Source organism: Megalobrama amblycephala, linkage group LG3 (assembly GCF_018812025.1).
Source record: "Megalobrama amblycephala isolate DHTTF-2021 linkage group LG3, ASM1881202v1, whole genome shotgun sequence".
Lineage (NCBI taxonomy): Eukaryota > Metazoa > Chordata > Actinopteri > Cypriniformes > Xenocyprididae > Megalobrama > Megalobrama amblycephala.
In genome coordinates, this window is record NC_063046.1 from 173,415 (window position 1) to 200,378 (window position 26,964).

Genomic DNA, 26,964 nt, shown 5'->3' on the forward strand with positions numbered 1-26,964 from the left:
TTAAGGGGATGTTTTTATTCAACTTTATTCATATACATTTGAAGAAAGTTTTCCACACACATGCAATACTTTCACATACAACTTTAAAACTTTAAACTTCCGCAGATCATTAAAAACAAAAACATAGTATTCTAGCATTGTTAATGTGGCCGGAAGGTGACATGTTCAGTTCATTTAGTTGTCATGGCCACAAGATATTAATTTGTGGGAACATCATATTAACTTGTGGGAATGTGATAAGTTGAACAACATCTATTTCTTATGGCCACTAGTTAAAGGGTTAGTTCACCAAAAAAAGAAAATTCTCTCATTAATTACTATTGAGAGTAATTAATATTTCCCACACCCATAAGACCTTTGTTCATCTTCAGAACACAAATTAAGATATTTTTGATGAAATCTGAGAGGTATATGACTATATAGACTCAATTTAACCACCACTTTCAAGGTCCAGAAAGGTACTAAAGACATTGTTAAAATATTGACGTGACTGCAGTGGCTCAATCTTAATGTTATGAAGCAATGAGAATACTTTGAAAGAAAGAGAATACCTGAAAGCACTGCATTGTTTACTGTGTGATCAGTGTAGAAGACTGAATTGATTCATCAACACAGCACTCAAGAGGGTACTGCAAATCATTTGGAGGTAATAAAATGTCAAATAAATATTTTGTGTTCAATTATTTACTTATCTGGCAAGTGGCCGCAAAATAAGGTAATTAAAAATTACGAAGTGTGGTCTTGTATCACCCTGCAGAGGTTTATTTTGCATACTAATCTGCTGACTGTACACTATCCCTCAGCCTTGCCATGCCCCCCAGTTTGGGAACTACTGTATTAAATATAAGCATCTTTCTGCACCAAGCCTCTTATCTTGGATTATCTAGTGAAGCCGGCCTGTGACAGTCACTGATTTATCATGAGCTCAAAGCATTATGGGTAGAATCTCTCTACAGTCTATTCTGATTCATCAACACAGTTTCACTAATGATCCAGAACTAACCCTAAACCCAGGATAGAGCGGTTGAGTGAATGTGGTCTGGACTGTGTGGATGAGGCTCATTGTGTCTCTGAAGACACTGTAGAAGGACAGAGTTCCTGCACTGTGATCCACATACACTCCTATTTTATGATATATAAGGCTGATGGGCTTTAGAAGGACTTTAGTCTTAATGTTATTGTGCTTGAATGTGTAATGTAAGTCAGAGAAGTTCAAACTCCAGGACTGATCATTACATCCAAACTTACACTCTTTACCCCGTCCCTTCCTGCTGATACTCTTATATGACACTGATATATCCACATCCTCACTCAAATCAATGTCAGTCTCCCAGTAACAGCGTCCACACACACTCTCTCTACACATCACCTGAGGAAAACAATCAAATCTGTCTGGATGATCACGATACGAATGAAAGGCTATGAGAGTGTCAGTGATCACTCTGTTCTTCTTAGACAGATGGAGGCGTTTATGTGTTGTGTTCAGATCCAGTGTGAGCTGATAGGAATCTGATGGAGAGAAAACACATCAGGGGTGTGTTACAGAAACGTTCTATCTTAACCCTGATGAAAAAACAGCATATGCTGGTTAGGTATGTTTTGAAGCATGGCAGCTGGTCCTTAGCTCTTCATGAGCTGGTTTAAGCTGGTCAAGAGCTGGTCCTAAGCAACTAGCTCCAGCTCAGGACAAGCTGAAACCAGCTCAGGACCAGCATTAACCAGCTGCCATGCATCAAAACATACCTAACCAGCATATGCTGGGGGTTTTTTTTCAACAGGGAAGTCTTAAATTCAGATGTTACAAGTTAATTTAGGAATTTTCACAAATTTGTATTACAGAAACAAATCTTAACTTCATTTAGGATTCTTATCCTATCTAACTAAATCTAATCTTATCTGTTGTTAGGAAATCTTGAGTTCGGTACTCAGTTCTGTTACCAAGCAACCAACTATAATAATGCACTTAAAGGATTAGTTCACTTTCAAATGAAAATTACCCCAAGCTTTACCCGCCCTCAAGCCATCCTAGGTGTTTTTTTTAGGTGACTTTCTTGTTTCTGATGAAGACAATCTGAGAAATATTAATAAATATCCTGATGCATCCGAGCTTTATAATGGCAGTATGCATTACCAAACGAGTAAGAGCTGAAGAAAGTGTCTCCATCCATATCCATTCATCATAAACGTATGCCACACGGCTTCAGGGGGTTAATAAAGACCTTCTGAAGCGAAGCGATGCATTTGTGTAAAAAAAAAAAAATCAATTTAACAAGTTATGAAATCAATTATCCAGTTTCCACCAAACCACCTTCCCTATTCAACTTACGGAACTGACGTGACACCAATGCCGTTTTTTCCATAATTTGAAGTCAAGTCACCTTTATTTATATAGCTTTACAGTGATAACTGGTATATAATTTTGGCTGCACAGCAGCTCTTAAAGAAAACAGTGTCAATGCAGGCAGATCAAAGCACTGTTGTATATCAAATGTCAAGAATAAGAAAGGCGGTCTGACAAACGCATCGTTATGCTTCAGAAGGCCTTTATTAACCCCCTGGAGCTGTGTGGCATACATTTATGATGGATGGATGGATGGATGGATGGATATGGATGGAGACAGCTCATACTCGTTTGGTAACGCATACTGCCATCATAAAGCTCGGATGCATCAGGATATTTAATAATATTTCTCAGTTTGTCTTCATCAGAAAGAACAAAGTCATACACACCTAGGAAGGCTTGAGGGTGAGTAAAGTTTGGGCTAATTTTCATTTGAAAGTGAACTAACCCTTTAAGAAATGTGTGGTTGTCCTAAAGTTAAAACAGTTTTTAGGATTTATTTTGTCAAGTTAGAATGTTTCTGTTAAAACCATTTTCCTATCCATAGCTAAGATTATGCACTTAAATGTGATTCTGTAATAGTTTTGTCCTAAATGAGGTTCTGACTGAAATTGCCATGATTACCAAACAGATAAGATAGGATTCTAAGAACTTTCTGTAATACAGAATCTGGAATTATGAATCTGTCTGCTCTTTTAATGTATCTCAACTCTTCATGTTCAATATATCAGCAGTGGCTTAGTACAGTTTACCAGATATAAATCTGAGTGAGAGTGTGTGTTGAGTGTGTGTTTTGTGTGTTTGTTGAGTAAGTGTGTCTGAGTGAGAGAGTATGTGTGCGTGTGTATACGTACATTTGCGCAGTCCTGCTGTAATCCTGATCTCTCCTCCATGATCCACACTAGAAAACACACAGTGTCACAGTTAATCAGTAAACAGTTACAATATAAAAGGAGGTGTAAGTGTGAGTAAGTTTGTGTGACTAAATTGTAGTTTTGCTCTCTTTCCAGTGAATGCATGATGGACAAGCCCTTTCTCTCTGCTCGATGGCGGTACTCTTCTGTGTGAGTGTTCAACACTTGGAGGTGCACAAGTGTTTGATGTGGATTTTAGAGGTTAGGAGAGCTAGGTCCCCAGCCCTGGAGTAGAGGCAGAATTATGATTTTTATATTTGCATGTTATTTGATGGTTTTATTTATTGTTTTTTTTTTTTTTAAAGATTTTTATTGGTTTTAAAGTTTTTTGTACTTCATCTCTGTTTCTTGTTCTGACTCAGCCGTAACCAAACCTGTGTGCCTTGGTGATTTTTGTAACAAACGATTTCCTGTTAGACTAGCCCTGGGGTGGCGTAGTCGGTTGTCTTTTGAGGTATAGTTTCTCAAGTCTACCCTGTGGGGGTTGTTTATCTGCATGAGTCAAAGTTTTTAAAAATGTTCTTGCCGTGATTTCCTGGGAGTAACACTTTTGCTGTGTTCGAAATTGCCCCTATACCCTCATTCATTATTCCACTAATATAGTCCACTGAAGGAGTAAATGAAAATGAGTGAGTGAATTTGGACACTGAGTGAAATAAATAAATAAACAAGACATGACAAGACAGAGTGCCCAGGAAGGGCTGCTGCTTTTGCATAGTATGTGCTTGCTGTTTAACATTTTAGCAAACTGGCAGCCCCAATAGTAAGATGAAAAGATTTATCTTAAACTCAGTCATGGAAACTAGCATAAATCATAATTAAACAATTTAATAATCAATTAATTTATCAATTTGTACCTGTATGGATATCACTCTGTAGCCACATTGGATCATGTTTAGAAACGGTTTGGAAAATGTATTGTTAATGAGAACACAGATTTTAGAGCTAAGCCATTTGGCAAGGTAGCACAGGCACACATACACTGCAAAAAATGCTGTTCTTACAAGCAAAATAATCTTATATCAAACCAAAAATAAGATATATAACCTTGTTTTCAGTTTGGATTAAGATTATTTTTCTTACCCCACTGGCAGATTATTTTGCTTGTTTTAAGGAAAAACTTACTTAATTTTGATTTATTTTTCCAAAAAACAATAAAATAATTTTTACTTGTCAAGAAAATGCCTCTTAATCTAAGAAATTTTAGATATTTGGATTGGAAACAAGACAAAAAATCTAAGTAAGAACAGCATTTTTTACAGTGTAGTCATAGGCCTCTAGAGTTAAGCTATTTGGGTAAGGTAGCATAGGCACACATAGTCAAGGGCCACAAGAATTAAGCCATTCGGCAAAGTAGTGTTCACTCACCGGTAGGGTGCGGTGTGTGCACGGGGAAGTGGTGAAATATCCGATAGTGCCCGTCATTATTCAATTCAGGGGTCAAAAGTATAGTGTTGAGGTGGCAGTTAATCCGCACCTCCGCATTCCGATAATTTTGGGAACGAATTGGCCCGCGTTTAATGAATTATTAGGGTGTTTATGCTCGGATGCCTCTTGGGGAGAAAAATCGCTGGATAGAGATGTGCGAGTTCAGGTGGGAGAGACTGATCAGGGACCAGTGAGTTCAGCTTCAGGGGAACAGAGCGAGATTGGAAGACTTATTCTTTCGGATCGCGATGATTTTCCCCTGGAGCAGTCTCATGATGAGACGCTAAAACATGCGTTTGAAAAGGTCAGTATTATCGATGGTCAGCCTCTCCACCCTGGACAACCGCTCTCTTATCCATATTTTGCGATCATAAAAGATAGGTTGTATCGAGTGACCCAAGACACTCAGACTAAGGAAGATACAACCCAATTGTTAGTTCCAAAGAGCCGCAGGGAAATGCTTTTCCAAGCGGCTCATTCTAATCCAATGGCTGGGCATTTAGGACAAACGGCAACACTAAATTTTTTTGGCCGGGCATTCACGAGAATGTGCGCAGGTGGTGTGCGTCTTGTCGTGAATGTCAGTTGGTAAATCAACCGGCCACCCCAAAAGTGCCTTTGTGCCCTCTCCCATTAATGCAGGTTCCCTTCGAAAGAATTGGTATGGACCTCATCGGGCCACTGGAACGATCAGCAAGAGGGCATCGCTTTGCATTAGTCATTGTGGATTATGCAACGCGATATCCCGAAGCAGTGGCTCTCCGCAACATTTCCGCTAAGAGTGTTGCGGACGCGCTGTTTAGTTTAATCTCCCAAGTGGGGATTCCGAAAGAAATCCTCACTGATCAAGGCACGGCGTTTATGTTACGCACGTTACGCGAACTTTACGAATTATTGGGCATTAAATCGGTTCGTACCAGCATCTTTCACCCACAAACGGACAGGCTGGTCGAACGTTTTAATCGCACGCTTAAATCCATGATTCGTAAATTCGTTCAAGAGGACGCCAAAAAATGGGATAGGTGGTTGGAGTCCCGCAAGCCTCCACAGGGTTTTCCCCCTTCGAGCTTCTCTTCGGACGCCAGCCCCGCGGGGTACTGGACGTCCTAAGGGAGACTTGGGAGGACGGACCATCTCAGGCCAAAAACGAAATTCAGTATGTGCTGGACTTCAGAACAAAACTCCACACTTTGGGGCGGCTATCTATGGAGAATTTGTTGCCCAGCACAGACAGAGCCAGCTGTATGACAGGGGACTAATTTACGCAAATTTTCACCGGGAGATAAAGTGCTTGTATTGCTCCCCACTTCAAGTTCAAAATTACTTGCAAAGTGGCAAGGACCTGAGTTGGCGAGCTCAATTATGAGGTGATACGTTCCGATAGGAGAGGAGCACGTCAAATTTACCGCCCCAATCTCCTTAAAAAATGGAATGAGGCAGAATCAGTGATGCTGGCGACGATGATTAGCGGAGAGGATGATCTTGGGCCAGAGGTGAATATAAAAAAAACAATCCCTCGCTCTGGCCCCAGAAGGAGACCACCTCTCGCCCTCCCAGCTCACTGATTTGACTAAGTTACAAGCAGAATTTGCTGACGTGTTTTCTCCCCTACCGGGTCGTACAAACCTCATTCAGCACCACATCGAGACGGAGCCGGGCGTGGTGATTCGCAGCCGGCCGTATAGGTTGCCTGAACATAAGAAAAAGGTAGTTCAGGCGGAATTAGGGGCAATGCTTGAAATGGGAGTAATAGAAGAGTCCAGCAGTAACTGGGCGAGCCCGATAGTTTTGGTCCCTAAAACGGACGGCTCAGTTCGGTTCTGTGTGGACTATCGCAAGGTGAACGCAGTGTCGAAATTCGACGCGTATCCAACGGACGGCTCCCCGGCCTGAGTCGGGCGGTGGGGGTATGTGGCAAGGGGGGCGTGGTTCAGCGAGGTCTTCAGCAGGAGAAAGCATCAGGAGAGGCTTGGTAAGTGAGCGGGTTAAATGTAAATCACGAACACCTGTTTCTCATTCCAGTAATTGGCGCGGAGACAGGATAAAATGCCACGAGAAGGAGGAGTGTGGGAGAGAGAGGGGTACTGCTGACTGAGACGCTGGTCACAACAGCGATACTGGAGTGAAGCCCGTTGGGAATTGTGTATACCAAGAGTGGAGTGAAGCCCTTTGTGGATTATTTATTTTGTTGTTGTGCGATGCACAGTCTTATATAAAGCTCAGTCAGCAGACAATCGCCGACTCCGTCCTCTTCCTTCCAGATGAACTTTGATTATACTACAGTTATGTTTATTAGTTTAGTCAGTGTCTTTGTGGGTTTTGGTTCTTTTGCTAATGTAGGCTATCAGCACCTTTGAAATAACTGAAATTATTTTGCAAAGTTGTAAGGAACTGTAATGCAGTCAAGACCTGCCTGGAACTACTTTAGCTTTGCGTTTACTGGAAATAATTGCACACCTTAGAATGTTTGTCAGCCAATCAGAATGAAGCATTCAACATCCCTCTAGTATAACTAGAGCTAAACCTCTGTAAATTCTCAATAAGATCTTTTTTAAGTGAATGAATAAAATAAAATGTAACTTTTAATAAGTGAAGTTTGTAATGCTGTTTTTGTAGTTGTTTAATCAAAACTCTTTATGCTCTACATACTTGAGGTTGTCTAGTCTGTAGTCTGGATCGTTGAGTTTATCAGTGAGCAGCTTAACTCCTGAATCTCCTGGGTGATTGTAGCTCAGATCCAGTTCTCTCAGGTGTGAGGGGTTAGAACTCAGAGCTGAAGACACATAACCACATCCTTCTTCTGTCACCATACAGCCAGACAATCTACAAAGGCATACAGCAACAGCCCACAACATTAGTTTGGCAAGTGTTACTACCACACACTGACCTGTGTGGTTTGTATTTGCAGCCGTTTCAAATTGTTATTTGAATATTTTTACCTTTTTCAGCCTGTCCTTAGGTATTATTTATTAATTGTTTACAAAACTAAAAAGTAACAGGCAGCAATTTCAAGTAATTACTCTGATATATTTTCAATTCAAAACAATGAAATTTGAAGAAAAGCATTTACATTTAGACAAGGAACATTAACAGTCATACAAATAAGAGTGAATGCATGAATATTTTAAAATTAATTATTTGCAGTTAGTCAAATGCATTACTTTACAATGAATTCTAGTTGTTAATTTCTTCGTTTCCCTTAAATAACTTTTATTTTAGCAGAAAACCTCAGGGAGCTAATGACAATAAAACACCAGTGATACACCTTATATTATTTAGTGTGTGCGCTGCTGCTGGAAGCATTCAGCCTCCTTGCGTGAAGACCTGCGACTCTACCTGCATGACTCCACCGAGCAAGGACATCGGTAATTGCCTGGCAAGTCGAGAATGATATATCTTCTACAAGAGATATCAGTCTGGTCAGTCCGCCCTCTGTCGCGCCTCGAGTCAACTCCAACTGTACCGTGCAATCAGATTCGTTTATTTCAGTGACGCAAACAGCGTCACTCTAGTGCGGTGAAAGTCCTACCACGTATTCTCAAATTCTTACCGCAACAACGACACAAGTCATTAATGTCGCTCTCTCTAGCGCTAGCCATGTTAAACTACTCTCCGTGCTTGCCAAAAAACTATTGTGCTTGCCCAGGGCCGTTTATTTACTTTTCGCTGTTGACTCTCTTGTCGCTTTGCTAACGTCATATCCGCCCTTTTCTGATTGGTTTACTCCGCTTCCTGTTTGCTCAGATTTGCTCCGCCCTAGAAATCGAATTAATTCAATGGCGACCAGACTAATCCGCTGGTACAGCGGTGAAGCTGGATTTTCCAGGCAACTTTCCCACTTCTTTTTCTCATCATGTGCTTTCAGTACATTCCTACTGTCTTTAAACAACGCTCTACCTTCACACGCAGAAGGCAGCACAATACTGCTAATCTGCGTCCTATTTACTTCTCTAATGCACCTCTCTCTTTTTCTGTGGGTTTGTCAGTCAACAGTCAACAAAGCTGACTTAATTCTAGCAATTCAATCTACTCTCAATATCTTGGGCTTGACCGAGACCTGGAGAGGGAAGGTATCCAAAGCACAAGGTTCAGTTCTTGGACCCCTCCTCTTCTTCATTTACTCTAAATCACTAGGACCCATCATACAGACACATGGTTTCTGCTACCATTACTATGCTGACACACAGCTCTACCATTTCAACCAGATGATCCCACAGTAGCTGCACGAATCTCAAGCTGTCTGGGGGACATCTCAGAATGGATGAAAGAACATCACCTGCAGCTCAACCTGGCAAAGATGGAGCTTCTCGACTTCCCTGCCAGTCCGACTCTACAGCACGATTTTACCATCAAGATCGAACAGAAATCTTTGGTTAGTGTTGATGACCAACTGATCATCAAAGACCACATTGCAAAGACAGCTCGGTCATGCAGGTTTGCACTACACAAAATAAGGAAAATCAGACTGAGCATGCAACACAGCTTCTCGTCCAGGCCCTGGTTATTTCTAGGCTTGATTACTGCAATGCTCTTCTGGCTGGACTTCCATCATGTGCAATCAAACCTTTATTCAGAACGCTGCAGCACATCTTGTCTTCAAGGAACCAAAAAGGCCCCATGTCTCACTTCTCTTCATCTCTCTGCACTGGCTACCACTTACTGCTCGCATCAAGTTCAAGGCATTGGCACTTGCTTACAGATCTACCACAGGCTCAGCACCCTCCTACTTCATCTCACTCCTTCATCTCACTCACTCCTCACTCCTACATTCCTACTAGATGCCTATGATCTGTAAATGAGAGATTGCTGGTGGTACCATCACAGAGATGCACAAAATCACTCTCCAGGACATTTTCGTTCACTGTTCCTTGCTGGTGGAATGATCTCAGTGGAATGTCCATATTCAAAAGACAGCTGAAAACTCCTCTCTTCCATGAGCACTGAATCTCATCTTAAAAAAATCTATGCTTTCACTTTTTTTCCCCTTGTTCTTTCTTTTCTTCTCTCCCTACTCTAGCTTATGTTACTCTAAGAAATGTCTAAAACTTTGTATTTTGAGCACTTTTTGCACAATGAATCGCTTTGCTGCTGTATTCCTCATTTGTAAGTCGCTTTGCATAAAAGCGTCTGCAATATGAATGTGTGAATGTAAATATCACATTTTTGCAATTTTTTTTTTTTTTTTTTGTCTCTTGTTCTGGCATTCCATTGAGAACAGATGTCACATTCTGTGACATTCTGTGACAAAATATTTTATTGCTATAGCATTATTATATACTTTACTAAACTAAATTAAACTAAAAACTAATTGCAAGTTCACATTTACAATTGGTTAAGTCTGACTCCGTTTATAGCATAGTTAATTATTTTAAAACAATTTACTTCAGTATTTCCAGCTGACAGTTTGGACTCTTCAGTCCATCAGAAAGAAGCTTCACTCCAGAATCCTGCAGGTCATTGTTACTCAGGTCCAGCTCTCTCAGGAGAGAGTTTGAGGATTGTAAAACTGAAGACAAACTCTCACAACACTGAGCAGTGAGGTTACATGTGGTAAATCTGAAGAAGAAAAACAATGTAATTCAGGTATCCCCAACGACATTCCTGGAACCCCCCCCTCCTGCTCATTAGTAGAGTGGGGGGGGGGGGGGGGGGGCTTCAGGAACATGGTTGGAACCCCTGATGTAATTGCATACTGAATAAATCAGTAATAAATTAGCTGTATGATTTCTTTTTATTTACTCATTGGAAAATAAATTTCAAACCTCAGTATCTCTAGCTGACAGTTTGTACTCTTCAGTCCATCAGAAAAAAGCTTCACCCCTGAATCCTGCAGGTCATTGTTACTCAGGTCCAGCTCTGTCAGGACACAGTTTGAGGATTGTAAAACTGAAGACAAACTTTCACAGGACTGAGCAGTGAGTTTACAGCACTGTAGCCTGTGTAGAGAACAAAACAAGCAAACAGCAACAGTAATGATTATTAGGTAGTTTTTATAATTTGAAGCTTGAAAAACCTTTGACTGTAGTGAGCAAAGCTAAAAACAATGTTCTCTTCATTAAAAATCAAACCTGTATTTATAATATCACGCATTACGTTTATTAATTAAATTTTTTGAACAGTGTAGGCCAGCAAGTCACCCAATTACAAAAGACTAACACTGTATATCAGGAATGGGCAACTGGCGGCCTGCTGCTTTCAGCCCGCAATGTCTTTAAATAAGGCACACCGAACCACTCGGATGATCAATTTTAAAGCATTTGAAAAGTACTGTATTGTTCTGAATAAAGATTTTTTTTCTTGGAAATCTGAAAAAATGGGATTGTCTTATATTCAGGGTCTAGACTTTTACATGTCAATAATACAGCCACAAGAATAGGGAGTGCCAAATACGTGTAAAACGAGCATTTCCCAGAGGACTAAGAAACGTAGCAGAGTCATCATACGGTGTGAGAGTGTAATGTTAGAAGATGGCCAGTCAAAAAAGACTAATAATCAAAGAAAAGCTTACTGGGGCCGCTTTGAAGAAACTGACAGGCAAGTGTATCAGTACGTAGCCGAAAAAAAAAGAAATGAGAGGCTGCCCATACCCAGAGCCATAATCTAGCTGAAGGCACTGGATATCGCCAAAGAGCAGAAATCACCCACCAACAAGGCCCATCATTTCTTTTTTCAACTATGTACTGATGCACTTGCCTGTCAATATCCTCAAAGAGGCTGCTTTTAGGACCGCAGTAAAATTTCTTTGACTGTTGCGATGTAGAATTATGCAGAGTAATGGATTAGCGAATGCCCTCCGACTTCAGCGAGAAACTGCTGTCTTTTCAGTGGTCCGTGGTCAGACTTAGGAAAAAACATTTATATCATCACTGGATCAGATAGGTAATGCAGATCAAACACCTGTTTTTGTTTTTTTTGACATGCCGGCATCTGTCACTGTACAAAAAATGTTGAGAAATCCATCATTGTGAAATCTATTAAATAAGAACATAAGGTTATTTTTATGGTAGCTATGCCATAAAGTGTTTATTCTGAATGTGATATTTGGTAGATTTTACCAGTATGTTTCATACTTTTGTAGTGATCAGCAGGCAGACATGAGGGAAGACTCCCCTCATCACCTCATCTGCCATGATGAAAAGCACATGACTCCAAAACTCACACCTCCAAGAGAAGCAAACAAGGGAATAGATAGACTAGCAGATAAGCCTATCAAGACAATCACCCTGACCATTTGTGCAAAGGAAGAAAGATGACATTAGCATGTCATTGAGCAGGCTAATTCTATCACCATTCTCCCCCATTGTTCACCCCAGTCCCTCAGTCCTTAGACCTGAGGTGTAAACTGAACTCCACTCACCAGACAGGTTTTGCTATGTGACTTGAAGTCACAAAGGACACAAAATAGACACACAGTGGACAAAATGGAGCAAATCTTCTCCATTTTTATTCTCAAGAACTATACTTAATGAGTGTTGTTTGTGTACATGCAAACTATACAAACTTGCCTACCAAGGTATACATTAATGCATGGGTAAAAGTATATAACTCAATGATGTTTGGTCTTTATGTTTTCAGCACAATGCCTAGGGTAATCTGAAATTGGTTTCGAAAGTGAATTATGCATAGGAAAAACCTTAAAGACATTGTTCTAAATGTGAACTTTAAGCTATGCAAATGAACCTCATGCAAGAGGGGGGCCATCCAGCAGCCACCTCTGACAGCATCAGCCAATCAAGACACTGCATCTGAAAGGTGCCAATTTGCATTTCCCTCCTTCTCGGGACAGGTTAAAAGACTTGTTTCTGAGACAGATAATTGTTCCAGTTGGGTTGCCGCAGTTTCCCGTTCTGGTTCCAGGCTCCAGTTCTTGTTCCAGTTCTGGTCCCAAGACGTGCTAAGCTAAGTCCAACTCTACAGAGTTGTGAAGTTGCTCTCTCAAGACTCTGAAGCTCTAAAGAGAGAAACAAGGAAGTTCTGCAAGAAGTGAATTTGGGGAGTTTGAAAACTGCAACAGAGACAACGACTAAAGCTTAGCCCCCCATCTTCAAGATATCTTCTGTACCAACTTCAATCCTCTCATCAGAGATCCTCCAGATCTGCGTGTTCCGGATCTGCACTGACTTCAGAATCTAAAGATCCTTCCATCTGCGTGTTCCAGAGAATAAGGATCGTCTGCACAGACATCAGAACCATCAAACCTTCTGTGCTCCAGGAGTTCAACATTCACAAGTACTTCGTGTTCAAGGCTGTGAAACAGAAACTCCTTTCTTCCCACTGCAACGCTGCTCAGCTCAATAAGTGGAAGACGTCACCTTCGGATTCAGCACGACCAGGCAGACGTAAATATCACTTTCCAAACCTCTTTCTAGAGACCTTGGCATTAGTGTATATTGTCAGTATATGATTATATAATTTGCATTAGATCTTGCATAGCTGATATCAGCTGATAACAAATAATCTCTTGGTTTATTTGTTGAAGTCAGAATAAGGTTTACCTTATTTCTTCTAGAGAAACTACAGTTTATCTTTCCATAAGATTAACTTGTAACTGCCATAGTAACATCCTACTCATTCACTTGCATTTATGTCTTTTTGCACTTTATCCATTCAGTAGTTGTTAGTTACTCTTGTCTATCCTTTTGTTAATAAAATCCATTTATTACACTTGTGTCTTCCTTGTGTTGATAATACAGTAAGAGGCTCTACAAGTTAACAATATCTCACAAATCCTTCAGATTGGTCAGATGATGAACTTCCTCCAATTCATATAATTGTAATTCAGTCAACAATCTTCCATGATTGTTCTTTATTGTCAAGGTGAAACTTGACTGGTGCCCTGAAAATTTTGGAAGGAATCATCTGACTCAATATTAATATTAATACAAAATATTAATATTAATATTAAGACCATAAACCACTAAATTTGTGGTACCCTCGAGTGAGGCTAGTCCAAAATCACTACACTTTAAATACAAAAATTAATTTAAAACTGAAAAATTAAACATATGCAATATGAAAATTATTTTCAAATGAAGAATTTTAAAAGACAAGATTTGGTCTTCTAAAAGCCTTTTTCCAAAAGGTACATCTTGAAAAGCGGGGGTCGTCTTATATTCGGAACAATGCGGTTAGTAATGAAAAGACTGCGTTCAGGTTATGAGGTTAATGCTAAATCAAAAAAGGAGAGGTCGCTATTTCCAGCCGATCACCATTTTAATTATAGTGAAGTATGTGCATGCTGTATGTGAAAGTTTACTAAAATTAGCAAAAATAACTGAAAAATTGACCATGAAAATCGTGTTTTCCTGTCAAGATGGTAAACGGATTATGCTTTTACCAAGTTCAAGGGGTCACCCATTTGTTTGGAAATTAAATCTGTAATGAAAGATTTTAATGTAAATTGCCATTACACAGCTGCACTGCTCACAAAAGCCACTTTTCCACCGTTAAGCTGAACAGTTCTAAGAACAGTAAGGAACAGTTCCAGTTGTATTTCCACTTGAGCCTGGTACGTTACTGCACAATTACAAACCACTTTTGGCCTGGAATTAGTTAACCGTGCTGCTAGAATGCATGTTGTTGGGAAGTTTTGTTTCCCTAATGCCGAGTTCAGACTGCACGATTTTCAAAGTAGTCAGGTCACTGTTCTTTTCACACTGCATGACTATCTTGGCCAGCATTCAGTCACTGCTGTGTTCACACTGCACGATGGATCGGCGACAGAAGGTTTCACACTGCATGACAAACACGAGACATGACAAGGAAACAACGCGTTATCACGCGTTCAAGCCCAGAGTTCTCACGTGAGACTGGTCCTGCGTCTCAATCAGCTCCCTAGATCCCTAGGTCGTGAATCAGTATATAATGAAAGTGAATGTGGCTGATACCCTGATCAGTGCCCTAACAACTGAACTAGGGAGATGATTTAGACACACGGTGGGATTATTATTAAAAATAGTAGCCCGCAAGAAGCTTGAAATACGAATTGCCTGTGCACTGATTTGCAGTGAAAACAACAAAAAGAAAAGAATATGAAGGAGGAAATGTTTGGGGAGACGCGAAGAACAAGGATTGTGTGTTCTGCAACGACAGTCGGAGCTAAATACATAACTTTTCAATGTGCTGCTGTTGCAGATGGTCAAGCAAATATTTGTGCTTTGTTTCTGTTTGATAGAATTGTAATGTTTATCTGAAACGAAGCCATGCTTGCTGATATTGTGATCTATAACTCCTTCCCGAACTGCCCGCTGCTCTGTATCTTGCTCTCTCATTGGCTGTCGGTCATTGCCGATGTAGTTTTCAGTCAGAACACTTTTCACACAGCAGGATTTTGAATCGCCGACAGGTCCAGAAATTTAGCATGCCAAATATCTCACGGGCATCGGCGACTCATCGGCGATTCTCTCAGATCGCGTCTTTGCTCATTCACACTGCGTGATTGTCACTCGCGTGAACAAGCACCAATTTGCCTGTGATTTCGGGCATTTGTCGGCGATTTCTCAAAACCTGTCGGCGAGCCAAAATCGGGGCTAAAATCGTGCAGTCTGAACTCGGCTTAAGCTGTAGCCTCAAAATAAGTGCCACACCCCTCTATAGCATACTCATTTCCCTGTTAGCCCTAAGCTACACCCAACCAATCTCAAGCCAATTAGGACTCCCCTCAGGCTTTATTACCTGCACCTGTGCCCACATCTTTCCCATTCTGTTGCATGTGGCTGTACTGTGCAGAGAACTGATTCTTACTCCTTTGTTTTCCTGCGTGTGCGTAATTGACTATGTAAGTGCTTTTGTTTGATATTTATAGATTATTTGGTTTGACTTGAGTTTGGCCTAAGTGTGTTCAATTCAGGCTTGTATTTTTTTCTCATGTCTTGTTTATATGACTTGTGAACTCAGTGGAAGATTTGTACTTGCTTTGGAACTGATTTACCATTGGTAAACTAAACCTCTGTATTTCTCTGTTCATTTTGTAGAAACCACATGCTCACATGTAGACGCATGCACATATGCACACAATACCTTTTGGATGTGCAATAAAGACTTGTGAACCTGAGTGACTAGACTAGACCTGTTCTTACCGACAGCCCCACTGGCTTCAAGCTAGCTACCTGAGCATTCCTCCTTACTCCTTTTCACATGTAGTGATGTCGCCACTCAGGATCTGTTATGTGTCAGTTGCCTGGCTGCCAGTTTTCTGTAGCTTGCTAAACATGCTTTTTGAGCAATGTGAACACAAATTAATAATGTAATTAAAAGAAGTATCTGATCATCCTCCATAACGTAGTCGCTATTTATATTGCATATCATGGGTAAACTCTTATGTTACTAAGACAACAACTGACTAATTTGTATTACATTCTAAACAGCACTGTTGAAGTTGCCCATCCCTGTTGTACATAATGTTGCACAGAATGTAAAGGAGACTCTTACAGTGCTCTTCTGGTGTTTTTGATTACTGGCAGCAGTCTCATCAGTGTTTTATCAGATCTTCTGTATTTCTGCAGTTCAAACGTCTGTTGAGTCTCTTCTGACATGAGGAGCACAAACACCAGACCAGACCACTGAGCAGAGGAGAGATTCTTTGCTGAAAGCTTTCCTGAGTTCAGATTCTTTTGGATTTCCTCCACAAAGTCATCGTTCAGTTCACTTAGACAGTGAAAGAGATTGATGGTCCTCTCTACTGATTTCTCCTTTTCTATTTTGTTTTTGATGTAGTGAATGGTGTCTTTAACATTCTCTGTTTTGAGTTCCAGTCCTGGCAGTAGTTCTTTCAGGTCACTCTGATTGGACTCCATTGAGAGACCCAGGAGGAACCGGAGGAAAAGGTCCAGGTGTCCATTCTTGCTTTGCAAAGCCTTGTTGACTGCAGCCTTATGAAGCTGAAACAGTGGCTTTTCGGACAGTTTCCATGTCAGTTTTTCTTTCCAGGATTGATGAAATAGGTCAGTTTTCTCATCTTTGCCCATCAAAAACACATAGAGAGCAGCAAGGAATTCTTGTACGCTGAGATGTACGAAGCTGTAAATGTTTCTTGCCTTTTCTTCCTGAAACATTTGAGTGCATAACCCAGAGTACACTGAACCTTCACTGACATCTAGTCCACATTCCTCAAGATCTTCTTTGTAGAAAATCATGTTTCCTTTCTCCAACTGTTGAAAGGCCAGTTTTCCAAGCTTCAGAATAATCTCATCAAAAGACCTTGCATTGACTTTAGGTTCAGGGTCATCATGGTATTTTTTTTCCATCTGTTGCTTCTGAGAAACTAGGAAACTTGTGTACATCCCTGTGAGGGTTGTGGGAGTTTTGTCATTGCTCGCTCGAGCCAGGAGAGGCTGAAGAACAGTAAGAGAGATCCAACAGAAGACAGGGATATGGCACATGATGTGCAGGCTTCTGAATTTCCTGATGTGATGGATAATGTTTTCAGAAACCTCAGGACTGCTGTTATTTTTGAAGTATTGCTCTTTCTGCTCATCGTTAAATCCTCGCACCTCTGTCACTTGATCAATGTAGTCTCGGGGTATCAGACTGGCTGCTGCTGGTCTGGATGTGATCCAGATGAGAGCAGAGGGAACCAGATGTGTCTTCATAAGGTTTATTATTATCTTACTCACTGTTGTTTTTTCATTTACATTTGTAAATCTGTCATCATCTTTAAAGATCAACGGAAAACAACATTCATCCAGCCCATCAAAGATGAACATAACTTTACCATTGCCTTCAGGAAGAGAGGACAGTTCTTCAGGACTACTAAAGAAGCATTTGTTAAGCAGTCCCAAGAGACTGTACTCTTCTTTAATCAAATTCAATTTACGGAATGGAAGTGGAAATATGAAGACTATATCCTGGTTGTCTTTTCCTTCAGCCCAGTCAAAGATGAATTTATTGACAGAGACAGTTTTTCCCACTCCTGCAATCCCCATTGTCAGCACTTTTCTGTTTTGTCGATCTGTGTCACACTGGACTTTAAACATGTCATTACACTTGATTGGCTTCTCCTCGGCAGTCAGTCGGTTCTGGTTTGATTCGATCTGTATCACCTCATGGTCATTCACTCTTCCTCCAGTCTCATTCTCCACCACATATAAATCAGTGTAGATATCATTCAGGTATTTTTGATGACCTGTCTCTGAATTACCAACCAATATCCGCTTATATTCCTGTTTTAATTTGCTCCTCAGTCTGAGGCTGGTCTCTGTGTAATCATGAAGAGTAACTTGACCTTTTAAGAAGAAGGGAAAAAGACAGCAAAGACTAAGTGATTGTGTTTTTCATAAATTCATGCATCTACTGTATTCAAATTAGCGTTACACATCTTACACTGATTATACAACATATAAGTTGACAACATATAAGGTGATGAAAATGCCTTGACCAATGCTGACTAGAATGCAATTGGTTTCAATTTTACACTTTCTGAATAAATTTATTTTTATAATTCCTTCCAGAACTTTTATAGACCTATTTTGTGTTTGCAAACAGCAATGTTTTTTTTGTTTTGTTTTTTTTGGCGGAGCCTACCTGGCGGCAGAAAATGACAGTTGTGCAGTAGCAGTTAGTGGAAGCCATGGAATAAAAGAATAAAGTTCATTTCCAATTAACATCTTACAATTCTTAGAAGACAAAAACAGAATTGTTAGACATATTTGTTATTCTGTCTTTTTTTCTCAGAATTGTGAGTTCTTATCCTGCAATTCAGGTAATATGTTTACATGCCGGGCGAAATTGGGGTAAGTAGCAAAAAAATCTAGCTGTGTCGATCGGTTTATGCGGATAGTGATCTGCATAAACCGGATAGTGAAAGTGGACGAAAAACTTTTGGCATCTGTCGTTGCATTAAAGGCGAATTCTCTCAGAGATGATGACATGAATCTACCTCAGTGCTGATAATGGTATTATATATCTTAGTTTACTAGCTTTATATTTCTCTTATAGGCTATTTCTCGCTGACCATACATTAATGACAGTGAAAAATTAGAAGAATCAATATTTCTTGTTAAACTATGTTTTTTAAGGCGTAGTTTGCAGCTGCTTTTGATTTTCAAAGCTGACTGATTTGCCTTGTTCGGATCTTAAAGACTGTTAGATAAGTCTAAATAACTTTAGTGATAATAAAATTAATAATAATTTGTGATTGTATTGTTGTTAGTGTTATCAGGGTCATTAAATATTTTGTGACTATACTATGGAAACAAAAAATGCTGGCGAACAGCAATGCCGTTTTCATCTTGGCTTAAACTAAGAATGATGTGTCTCTTTTATAACAAGCACTACTGACAATTTGTGAATGGATCGCCTTGCAATTCAACTTTGATGTGGAATGTAGTTTTGTAGTAGGCTATGTTTTAAAAACATTTTCATTGAAGAGTCTTCAATCCTCATATGCACGTGTCACAAGTTTGGTTATGTCATTATAAAATTAGTAAAGGCAAATGAATTGTAAAGTGGATTTAATAATAGTAATAATAATAACAGCCCTATAATAGTAGTAGTAGTAATAATAATAATATAGATTATTGTGGAAAACGACCCATTATCGTCTTGATATCGTCAAAGGCATCAGCCCTTGGCAATATGTCTGACTATCGTCGAAACGCGATACTATCGTCTATCGGCACAACCCTAGTCAATATTGGACTCAAATCAATTTAAAGCCCATGCTGACCAAAGTTATTAAAAGCTTTTTGATCAAACCATTGACATCCAGCACATCAAACAAGACATGAGACTGTATTAGGGTTATAGTTTGGGGTTATTGCGATGACCCTTCTTATGTAGAAGTTGCTTGCAGAATTTCCGGGTTTAAGATCCTTGTACACCATTTAACTATTTGTAAAATAGAGTTTTATTAAATGTACTTGAATAAGATCTGCTGCTGTTCTTCTTGGCCCTGTAATTGTTACTTGCTGTTATATTTTCTCTTGTTACCATGTACAGGCAGTGATTGTTATTTACCCCCTATCTCATTTGAATGAGCTCCAACAGTGGCAGATGCCTTTATATTGCCTTCAGCTTGACCTGCGTGTAATAGAGGGAGAGAGAGAGAGGATCACTCACTGGGAAACAAAAAATCACACAAACTCATCAGCAGAGCAACGTTTAAGTCAAATCATCTCATTGGTAATCAGTCATTCACATTACAGTCACAGTGAATGAAACGTTACCTTGCTTGTAATTGTTCTCCAGCTGCTCAGCCAGATTATTCTGGTTCATCTTCCTCAGGATCTTCACCGTGATCTTCACAGCTTCTTCTGGTCCAAAATGTGCTACCATCTTATCCACTGTTTTTAACCTATCTGCATTCTCCATTTCAGAATTTGATATACACTCATGTCTCTTTAAGTACCACTGAAACTGATTGAGTTCAGCTTCTACCAGGTCCATCAGTGAGTTCAGAAGCAGCTCTTCAACAGACGCCATCGTCCTTCACAGATTAACAGCTGCAGGACAAAAAGAAAAAGATCTGAAGTAGTTTCTCTCTTAACATGTGGACCTAAGCAGTGAAATGTTATTTGGATTATGAAATGAAGCTGTGATCGGATCAGGAATCCCAGAGGAACCTCATCCAAACTCATATGTTAAAGGGGTCCTATAATGCCCCTTTTGCATGGTATCTATCTGAAACATGCAACCAATAAGTACCCCTAGCAATCACCCGAGTACCCTATAAAATATATAGTTAAGAGACGGACGGACAGACAGCATTGAAATACACTGCCAAAAAAAAAAGAAGACTAATTTAGTCACTTTATAACTGTAAAACTTTGTTTGCACATCACTGTATATGTGTTTAGATTCTTTAGATGCTAAACTAAATTGTAAGAAACGTTTCAGATTATAATGATGGTTTAGTTGACTGATGTTATGATAACTGACTTTATATATTTGAATGTGTTAAGTGTTTTTTTTCATCCCGGCCCGCGATAGACGACGTCATCGCGGATGATGTCATTACGTCGGAGCGTAAAAGAACCGGTGAACCGTCTTTTTCAACCGGTTTATTGAATCAAACTGTCTGAAAGAACCGGTTCGCGGAAAAGAACCAAACTTCCCATCACTAATTGGCACCTCTGAGTTCCAGACCTTCATTTTATTGAAAGTCTTTGGGATGTACTGGAGTAGACTTTACAAAGTGTTCACCTCTTGCATCGTCAATACAAGATCTTGATCAAAACTTTATGCACCTCTTGATGGAAATAACATCACAACATTTATTTCCACCAAGAGGTGCATCATTTTTTGGTCAAGACTTGTAATGACAATGCAAGAGGTGAGCACTCTGTAAAGTATCCTCCAGCACATCCCAAAGACTTACACTGAGGTTAAGGTCAGTGCCAATTCATGTGTGAAAATGATTCTTCATGCTCCCTCCCAACAATTCTTTCACAATTTGAGCCTGATTAATTGACAACTCATCAATTAAATATTTACCATCTTATATTCTGCATAATTGGGTGTTTTTAAATAAACACTGACAAAAACTATACAAGTTTTAGGGCTGGACGATATGACGATATATATAACACTGATATAAGTGATCACTCCGATTTAGACCTACCTACATTGTTTTTATATAAAGCGTTCACAGGCAGATTTGCTTTATGTATTTCCCTGGCATCAAAATCAGGCACATATAAATGTCAGGAAACATGATTCCTGGCTGCATGTCAATATCCATGGATTAGGTTGAGCCCAACCTTTAGTGTAATCGTTTGTTTTACTTGCGTTTTTGCAGTTTCCCCTATTAAATCCAGTCATGCAGCAGGTTCTTTTGCTGAGGGAGCACGTTCTGGCGGGAAATTGACGTCAATGCATACTCTCTATAATTAAATGTATAATGCAATATTGTTGACGAATAAAAACGAGACTAAATGTGGTTTACAAAATAAAAACTATGCTAAAATGTCTCTTCATTTTCATTGACCAAAACGAGACGAAATGTTATATTGTTATTTCGTCTCGTTTAGTCGCTAACTTCAGGGGTTGCATCAGGTCGCACTACGCAGACGCCGGCAACGTCAGTTCCTTAAGCCCCACTCGTGGCTTTTTTTTTTAGAAGATGCAGCTGCAGTGAGTTGGTGTAAACGACGAAAAAAATTAAGTCTACAGAGAAAGGGACCGATGGCCGGCCAGCCGGGGTTCGTCTTTGGGAGAAAAAGAAGAAATGACATTTGGAAAAACTTTCATTACATAGAAGTGGAAAAGAAAACAGAATGTGTTGTGGAAAAAGATAGGGAGAAATTTGGCCATTCCATAATGAAATTCAGGAAAGTCAAGACATTAACGTAATGTTACTTTCTGTTTTAGAAAGCTCATGGTTATTGTCTCATTTTAATGTTATCTTGAGATGTTAGCTTTAAACATTGTGTTTTTATACCAAGGGATAAAAACACAATGTTTAAATGTAGGGATTTTCCATTTTAAACAATGGAAAATTACTGCTTAACAACAGTGTTCTGTGATGTTAAAAACCTTGAAATGGAGACATTCTCTTATCTCAAATAATTCCAAAGTGGCCCCAATATCGACCCAAACCATGTGTCCCACTCAAAGGAGAAAAGCCCATGATCCTTATTAAGTTTAGCTGCCTGTTCATGCAGATCTTTAGCTAAATTGTGCACTGCTCTTCCCCAGTAGCCCCTCACTGCAGAACACTCGAGATCCAAGGGGCGGAGTCGGGTAGGTTAAGGTATATGGAAAGTGGGAGGAGTTGGATCTAGAACCAGGGGGTGGAGATGGGTAGGTTTAGAGCCAGGAGGCGGAGTCGAGTAGGTTTAGGGCTATGGAAAGTGGGAGGAGTTGGATCTAGATCCCGTTAGATCCAACCCCGCCCCTTGGATCTTGTGTTCTGCAGTGAGGACCATCTCGCTCTTCCAGTGTTGTCTGTGATATATGAACAACTTTGCGATCACTTTGCATGTTCCTCCCTGGAAGGCTAACAGTATATTAAAAGCCATTCGATTTGGTAAAGCAACCTTCCTCATTGTGGAGGATGTGACTGTTAAGAATTTCATCACACGTGCCAACCAGAAACCCTGGTTCACTAGAGAGGTACATACGCTCCTGAAAGCACATAATGCTGCATTAAAGTCTGCTAACAAAGAAGCTCTTAGACTTGATAGAACCAATTTGAATCTTGGTGTGAGACCAAAATGTGCTTATGGACAGAAAATCCAGAGTTACTTCTCTAATATAAAAGATCCCAGGCTCTAGGGCAATGTTCCCTCTAATTTTTATTCCCTTTTATTCCCTAATTCCCTCTTGCTGAGCAAAACTTTTCTCTGTTGAGCGCACATTTTGGCCACCTGAGCAAAAACACATTTTATATCAGACCTGTACAATGAACGTAAACACACACACACACAAAAATGGTTTTATCATGCAACTGTAACATTTAACTTTAATGTGCCGTTTCTATTTTATTTGACCTTTGATGTAACTTAGTGATTTATTAAATAATATGTTTGAAAAGAAGCAGTTCAGTCACTAAATTAAGCACATTTTAGGTTACTTGAGATTTTTTTCACATTGCTGTATTAACTGTACCAGTCTTTACCAAGAAATTCTATTAAAAAATAATTTCTGTCCTCCTGCAGGACAGTTCAATTCTTTATAATAATATAATAAGAGCAGTTACAATGATGGTTTGGGACAACCATAATGTGTTTTTGTACAGTCAATTATTAGCAACAGACAGTGTTAAACCATCAAAACTATATGTTTATTGCTTATGAATCTCCCAGATTTTATATACCAGGAGGTTAAGATTTTTCGTGGCAAGGAGCCCTAAACAATCCCCTTGTGAGATCAATTTTTTATTAGGCTTACTTTATAATATAATAAAATATAATATAATATTTAAGTATTTAAACTGATATACAGTATTTTATCAGTTTAAATGCTTCCATTTGTTTTAATATATTATATAGTGAAAACAAACTGAAGCATTTAAACTGATAAAGTTTAAACTAAATATTTTTAAGAAAAGTGAACGTTAACTCGTTTATAGTTATCTAAACATCCCTGAAACCCACACCACCACCACACACAATAATCTATTTAAACTGAGGTATATCACTGATGTATTTTGAGTTTTTAAGCTACACCTGTGGTGGGCGTGTGATTGTAAATGTCTCAGAGTTTTGTTACCATTCTGTGCCCATCATCCGTTATTTCCACCACTTTTCATTAAAACATGACGTTTTATTTCACATTTCTTTTCATTTCGCGTTGCCTCTCGTATTGATGTATTTAGTCCGCACACATGACAGTATTCTTACCGCTACTGATTTGGCTCAGGGCCAGCCAGCGCACGCGCTCAATCGTTCTCTTTCTATGAAACCTGTAAACCGCATTCACCGGTTCCAACTCTATAGCGACAATAACTCTATAGCGGTTGTCCAGAGCACTGCAATTATTTCTCATTTAAACTACTACAATCATTTTCATGTCTGTTCTCTGCACGGCAATTATTTTCTCTGCGCGGCCGCGGCTTCAGAAGTGCGCGGCCGCGCACGCGCGCAGCTTAGAGGGAACATTGCTCTAGGGTATCAAGTCTAACACAGATCACAGGTCCTCTCAGCTACACTGTGATTACAACATCGACCTCCTCAATACACTTAACACCTACTTCAGCAGGTTTGAGGAAAAGCCCAGATGATGCAGTACTCTGCCTCAGACATCCTCACAGACATTTATAACATCTCCCTAAGGCAAGCCATTGTACTCCTGTGCATCAAGGCCACTATCATCATACCAATGCCAAAGGAATCACCAGCATCAGCTACTGCAAAATAGCTCTCACATCCTTTATGATGAATTGCTTTTAAAGGCTGGTCAAAAGTCACATTACATCCAGACTTCCGGCAGCACTTGACCCACTCCAGTTTGCATACCACCCTAACTGCACCGATGACACCATACCAGCAGCACTTCATCTGAGCCTGGCGCATTTGGAGAACAAGATCCGGATGCTCTTCATTGATTTCAGCTCCGCCTTTAATATAGTCATCCCCCAGAGCGAGGAAACTTGGCCCATTAGGCATCAACACTCCATGTGCAACTGGATATTGTACTTCCTCACTGATAAACCCCAGACAGTATGAGTTAGGAACAAAATCTCTGGAACCATCGTCCTGAACTCCAGGGTTCTCCAAGGCTGTGTCTTGAGCCCGCTGTGGTTCACTCTGATGACACATGACTGTTGCGCTAGATACAACTTGAACCACATTAAGTTCATAGATGACACAACAGTGGTGGGCCTCATCAGAAATGATGACAAATTGGCCTACAGAGAAGAAGTTATGGTGTGATAATAACAACCTGTCATTGAACATCAACAAAACTAAAGAGATCACTGTTGACTTCAGGAGGAAGTATAGGGTTCATAACCCACTCATAATCAATGGCAGGACTGTGGAGTCAATGAGAAGTACCAAGTTCTTGGGGGGTGCGTAGCACTGAGGATTTGTCATGGACCACTAATACCATATCCCTGTTCAAGAGGGCTCAGCAGTGCCTATACTGAGGAGAGCAAAGAGGATGAGGAGAGCAAACCTTCTCCCTCCTGTCCTCACAACTTTTTATAGAGGCACTATAGAGAGCATTTTGACCTGCAGCCTCTCAGTCTGGTATAATAGCTGCACAGCCGCAGACCAGAAGTCCCTTCAGAGAGTGGTGAGGACAGCAGACAAAATCATCAGGACCTCCCTCCCATCTCTACAGGAACTACATCTCTCATGCTACTTGAGCCAGCAAAATAATCAGTGACTCCACCTACCCCAGCCAGGGGCTGTTTACTCTTCTGCCTTCTGGGAAACGCTACCGTAATGGAGAAACCGACTGGAGAAACTGGAAGAACTGGAAGAGAGAGTGACTCTAATCAACATCTGAACACTTTCTCAGGAAGTTAACACGCACATCTAAGATAACACACCCCACTGGGTGAAGACAGAAGAGTTGCACCTCACTTTTAATTTTCAACATCTGTTTCCTTACTCACTATCCCTCTCTTTGCCCCTTCTCATCTCCTAAACTCAGGAAACTCCAAAACTCACCAAAAATCCAATGTCTCATTCAAGATGAACATGATAATTCATGTTTGGTATCATTTAAAATGTCTCAGTGCGACTGGTATAATGGTGTTGTCTCCACAGATGTAAACCAAAAGGTAATAAGGGCTTTAAAAGTTTAGAGATACTTTGCTTACTGTGGTGGGTGTGCCCTTTTTCCAGAGTCCTTCCTCCAGACTACCTGTGCAAAGTGCAGAGAAAAGTGCTCTATAAATGAAACAGATTATTTATTATTAGTAGTAGTAGTAGTAACTAATATTTATCCAAATTAATTAATATTGAATCAAGATTGGAATGAATTGAAATCGTGAAGTTTGTTACAAACACTAATAAAACTGTAGCCTGCCATTCATTGTACAATGTAAACATTGTAACATGTTGTCTCTAAATTTAATGAATTTTATTTAATTACCAAATATTTTGGCAATCCCAATACACTTAGTGTGATGTTTTTTTTTTTTTTTGTTTTTTTTTTTTACAAAAAATAACTAATGCTATCAGTTAAATTATTCTATGTTTTTTAAGATTTCTATAGATATCACAGTATATTTTTTATTGTGAATTCTTTTGCCCATGACAGTCGTGCACTGAAAAATCTGATATCTTGACAGCCCTAATCTAAATGAGTTGAAGTAAAGTTTGTGAGATGAATATGGCTAATTATGAAGAGAGAACATAGATTCAGAGGCATCAAAAAGCTGTGTTGTTTAAATCTGCAAAGCAAATATTTGTTTTGAGTTTTGCAAGCAATCAAAGACCATTATAAAGAATGTGTCAATGCTGTTTGTTAAATCTAGATCAATGTAAATGGATACATGACACTTTTAAATCTATATATGTCAGTATTTTATGAAGTAGTATTTACTAACCATGAATAACGATGATGTGGATGATTCTTGTTCCTCCACTGAACTTGAAGTGGTTTTGAAACCATTCAATTCTGCATTTTCATAAAGAAATATGGAGGGAGGAGTTTTCTTCAGAACCTAAACTGGTTATACCAGGATTTTTGGGAAAAATAATAGAACCAGTTTTTCATAGGGACTCTTGATGTCACAATCGCAGTTCTGTCTTTTTGTTGGTAACACTTTAGAATACTGAACCTTCATTAATGAATAACTACACAGGAACAAATGAGTAATGCATTATTAACACTCTAGTAACTACTATTAACTAACAAACTCTGATGAATGAATTAGTAAGTGTAACG

General features: G+C 39.6%; 1 protein-coding gene across 2 annotated transcripts; it reads right to left on the reverse strand.

Annotated features, from left to right (window-relative positions):
* Window positions 1-26,676, reverse strand: LOC125264201 (NACHT, LRR and PYD domains-containing protein 12-like). 2 transcript variants are annotated; one of them, XM_048183407.1, is made up of 10 exons: window positions 26,624-26,676; window positions 25,892-25,961; window positions 19,848-20,123; window positions 19,639-19,701; window positions 16,114-17,905; window positions 10,446-10,619; window positions 10,066-10,239; window positions 7,333-7,506; window positions 3,196-3,242; window positions 1-1,509 (listed from the first exon to the last, which is right to left on the reverse strand). In XM_048183407.1, the coding sequence occupies exons 3-10, from the start codon at window positions 20,101-20,103 to the stop codon at window positions 971-973; spliced, it is 3,219 nt and encodes a 1,072-aa protein (XP_048039364.1). In that variant the 5' UTR covers window positions 20,104-20,123; window positions 25,892-25,961; window positions 26,624-26,676; the 3' UTR covers window positions 1-970. The 2 variants fall into 2 exon arrangements, with proteins under 2 accessions (XP_048039364.1, XP_048039363.1); XM_048183406.1 differs by having other exon boundaries at window positions 25,892-25,935; window positions 26,624-26,661.
* Window positions 26,677-26,964: the final 288 nt, after the last annotated feature.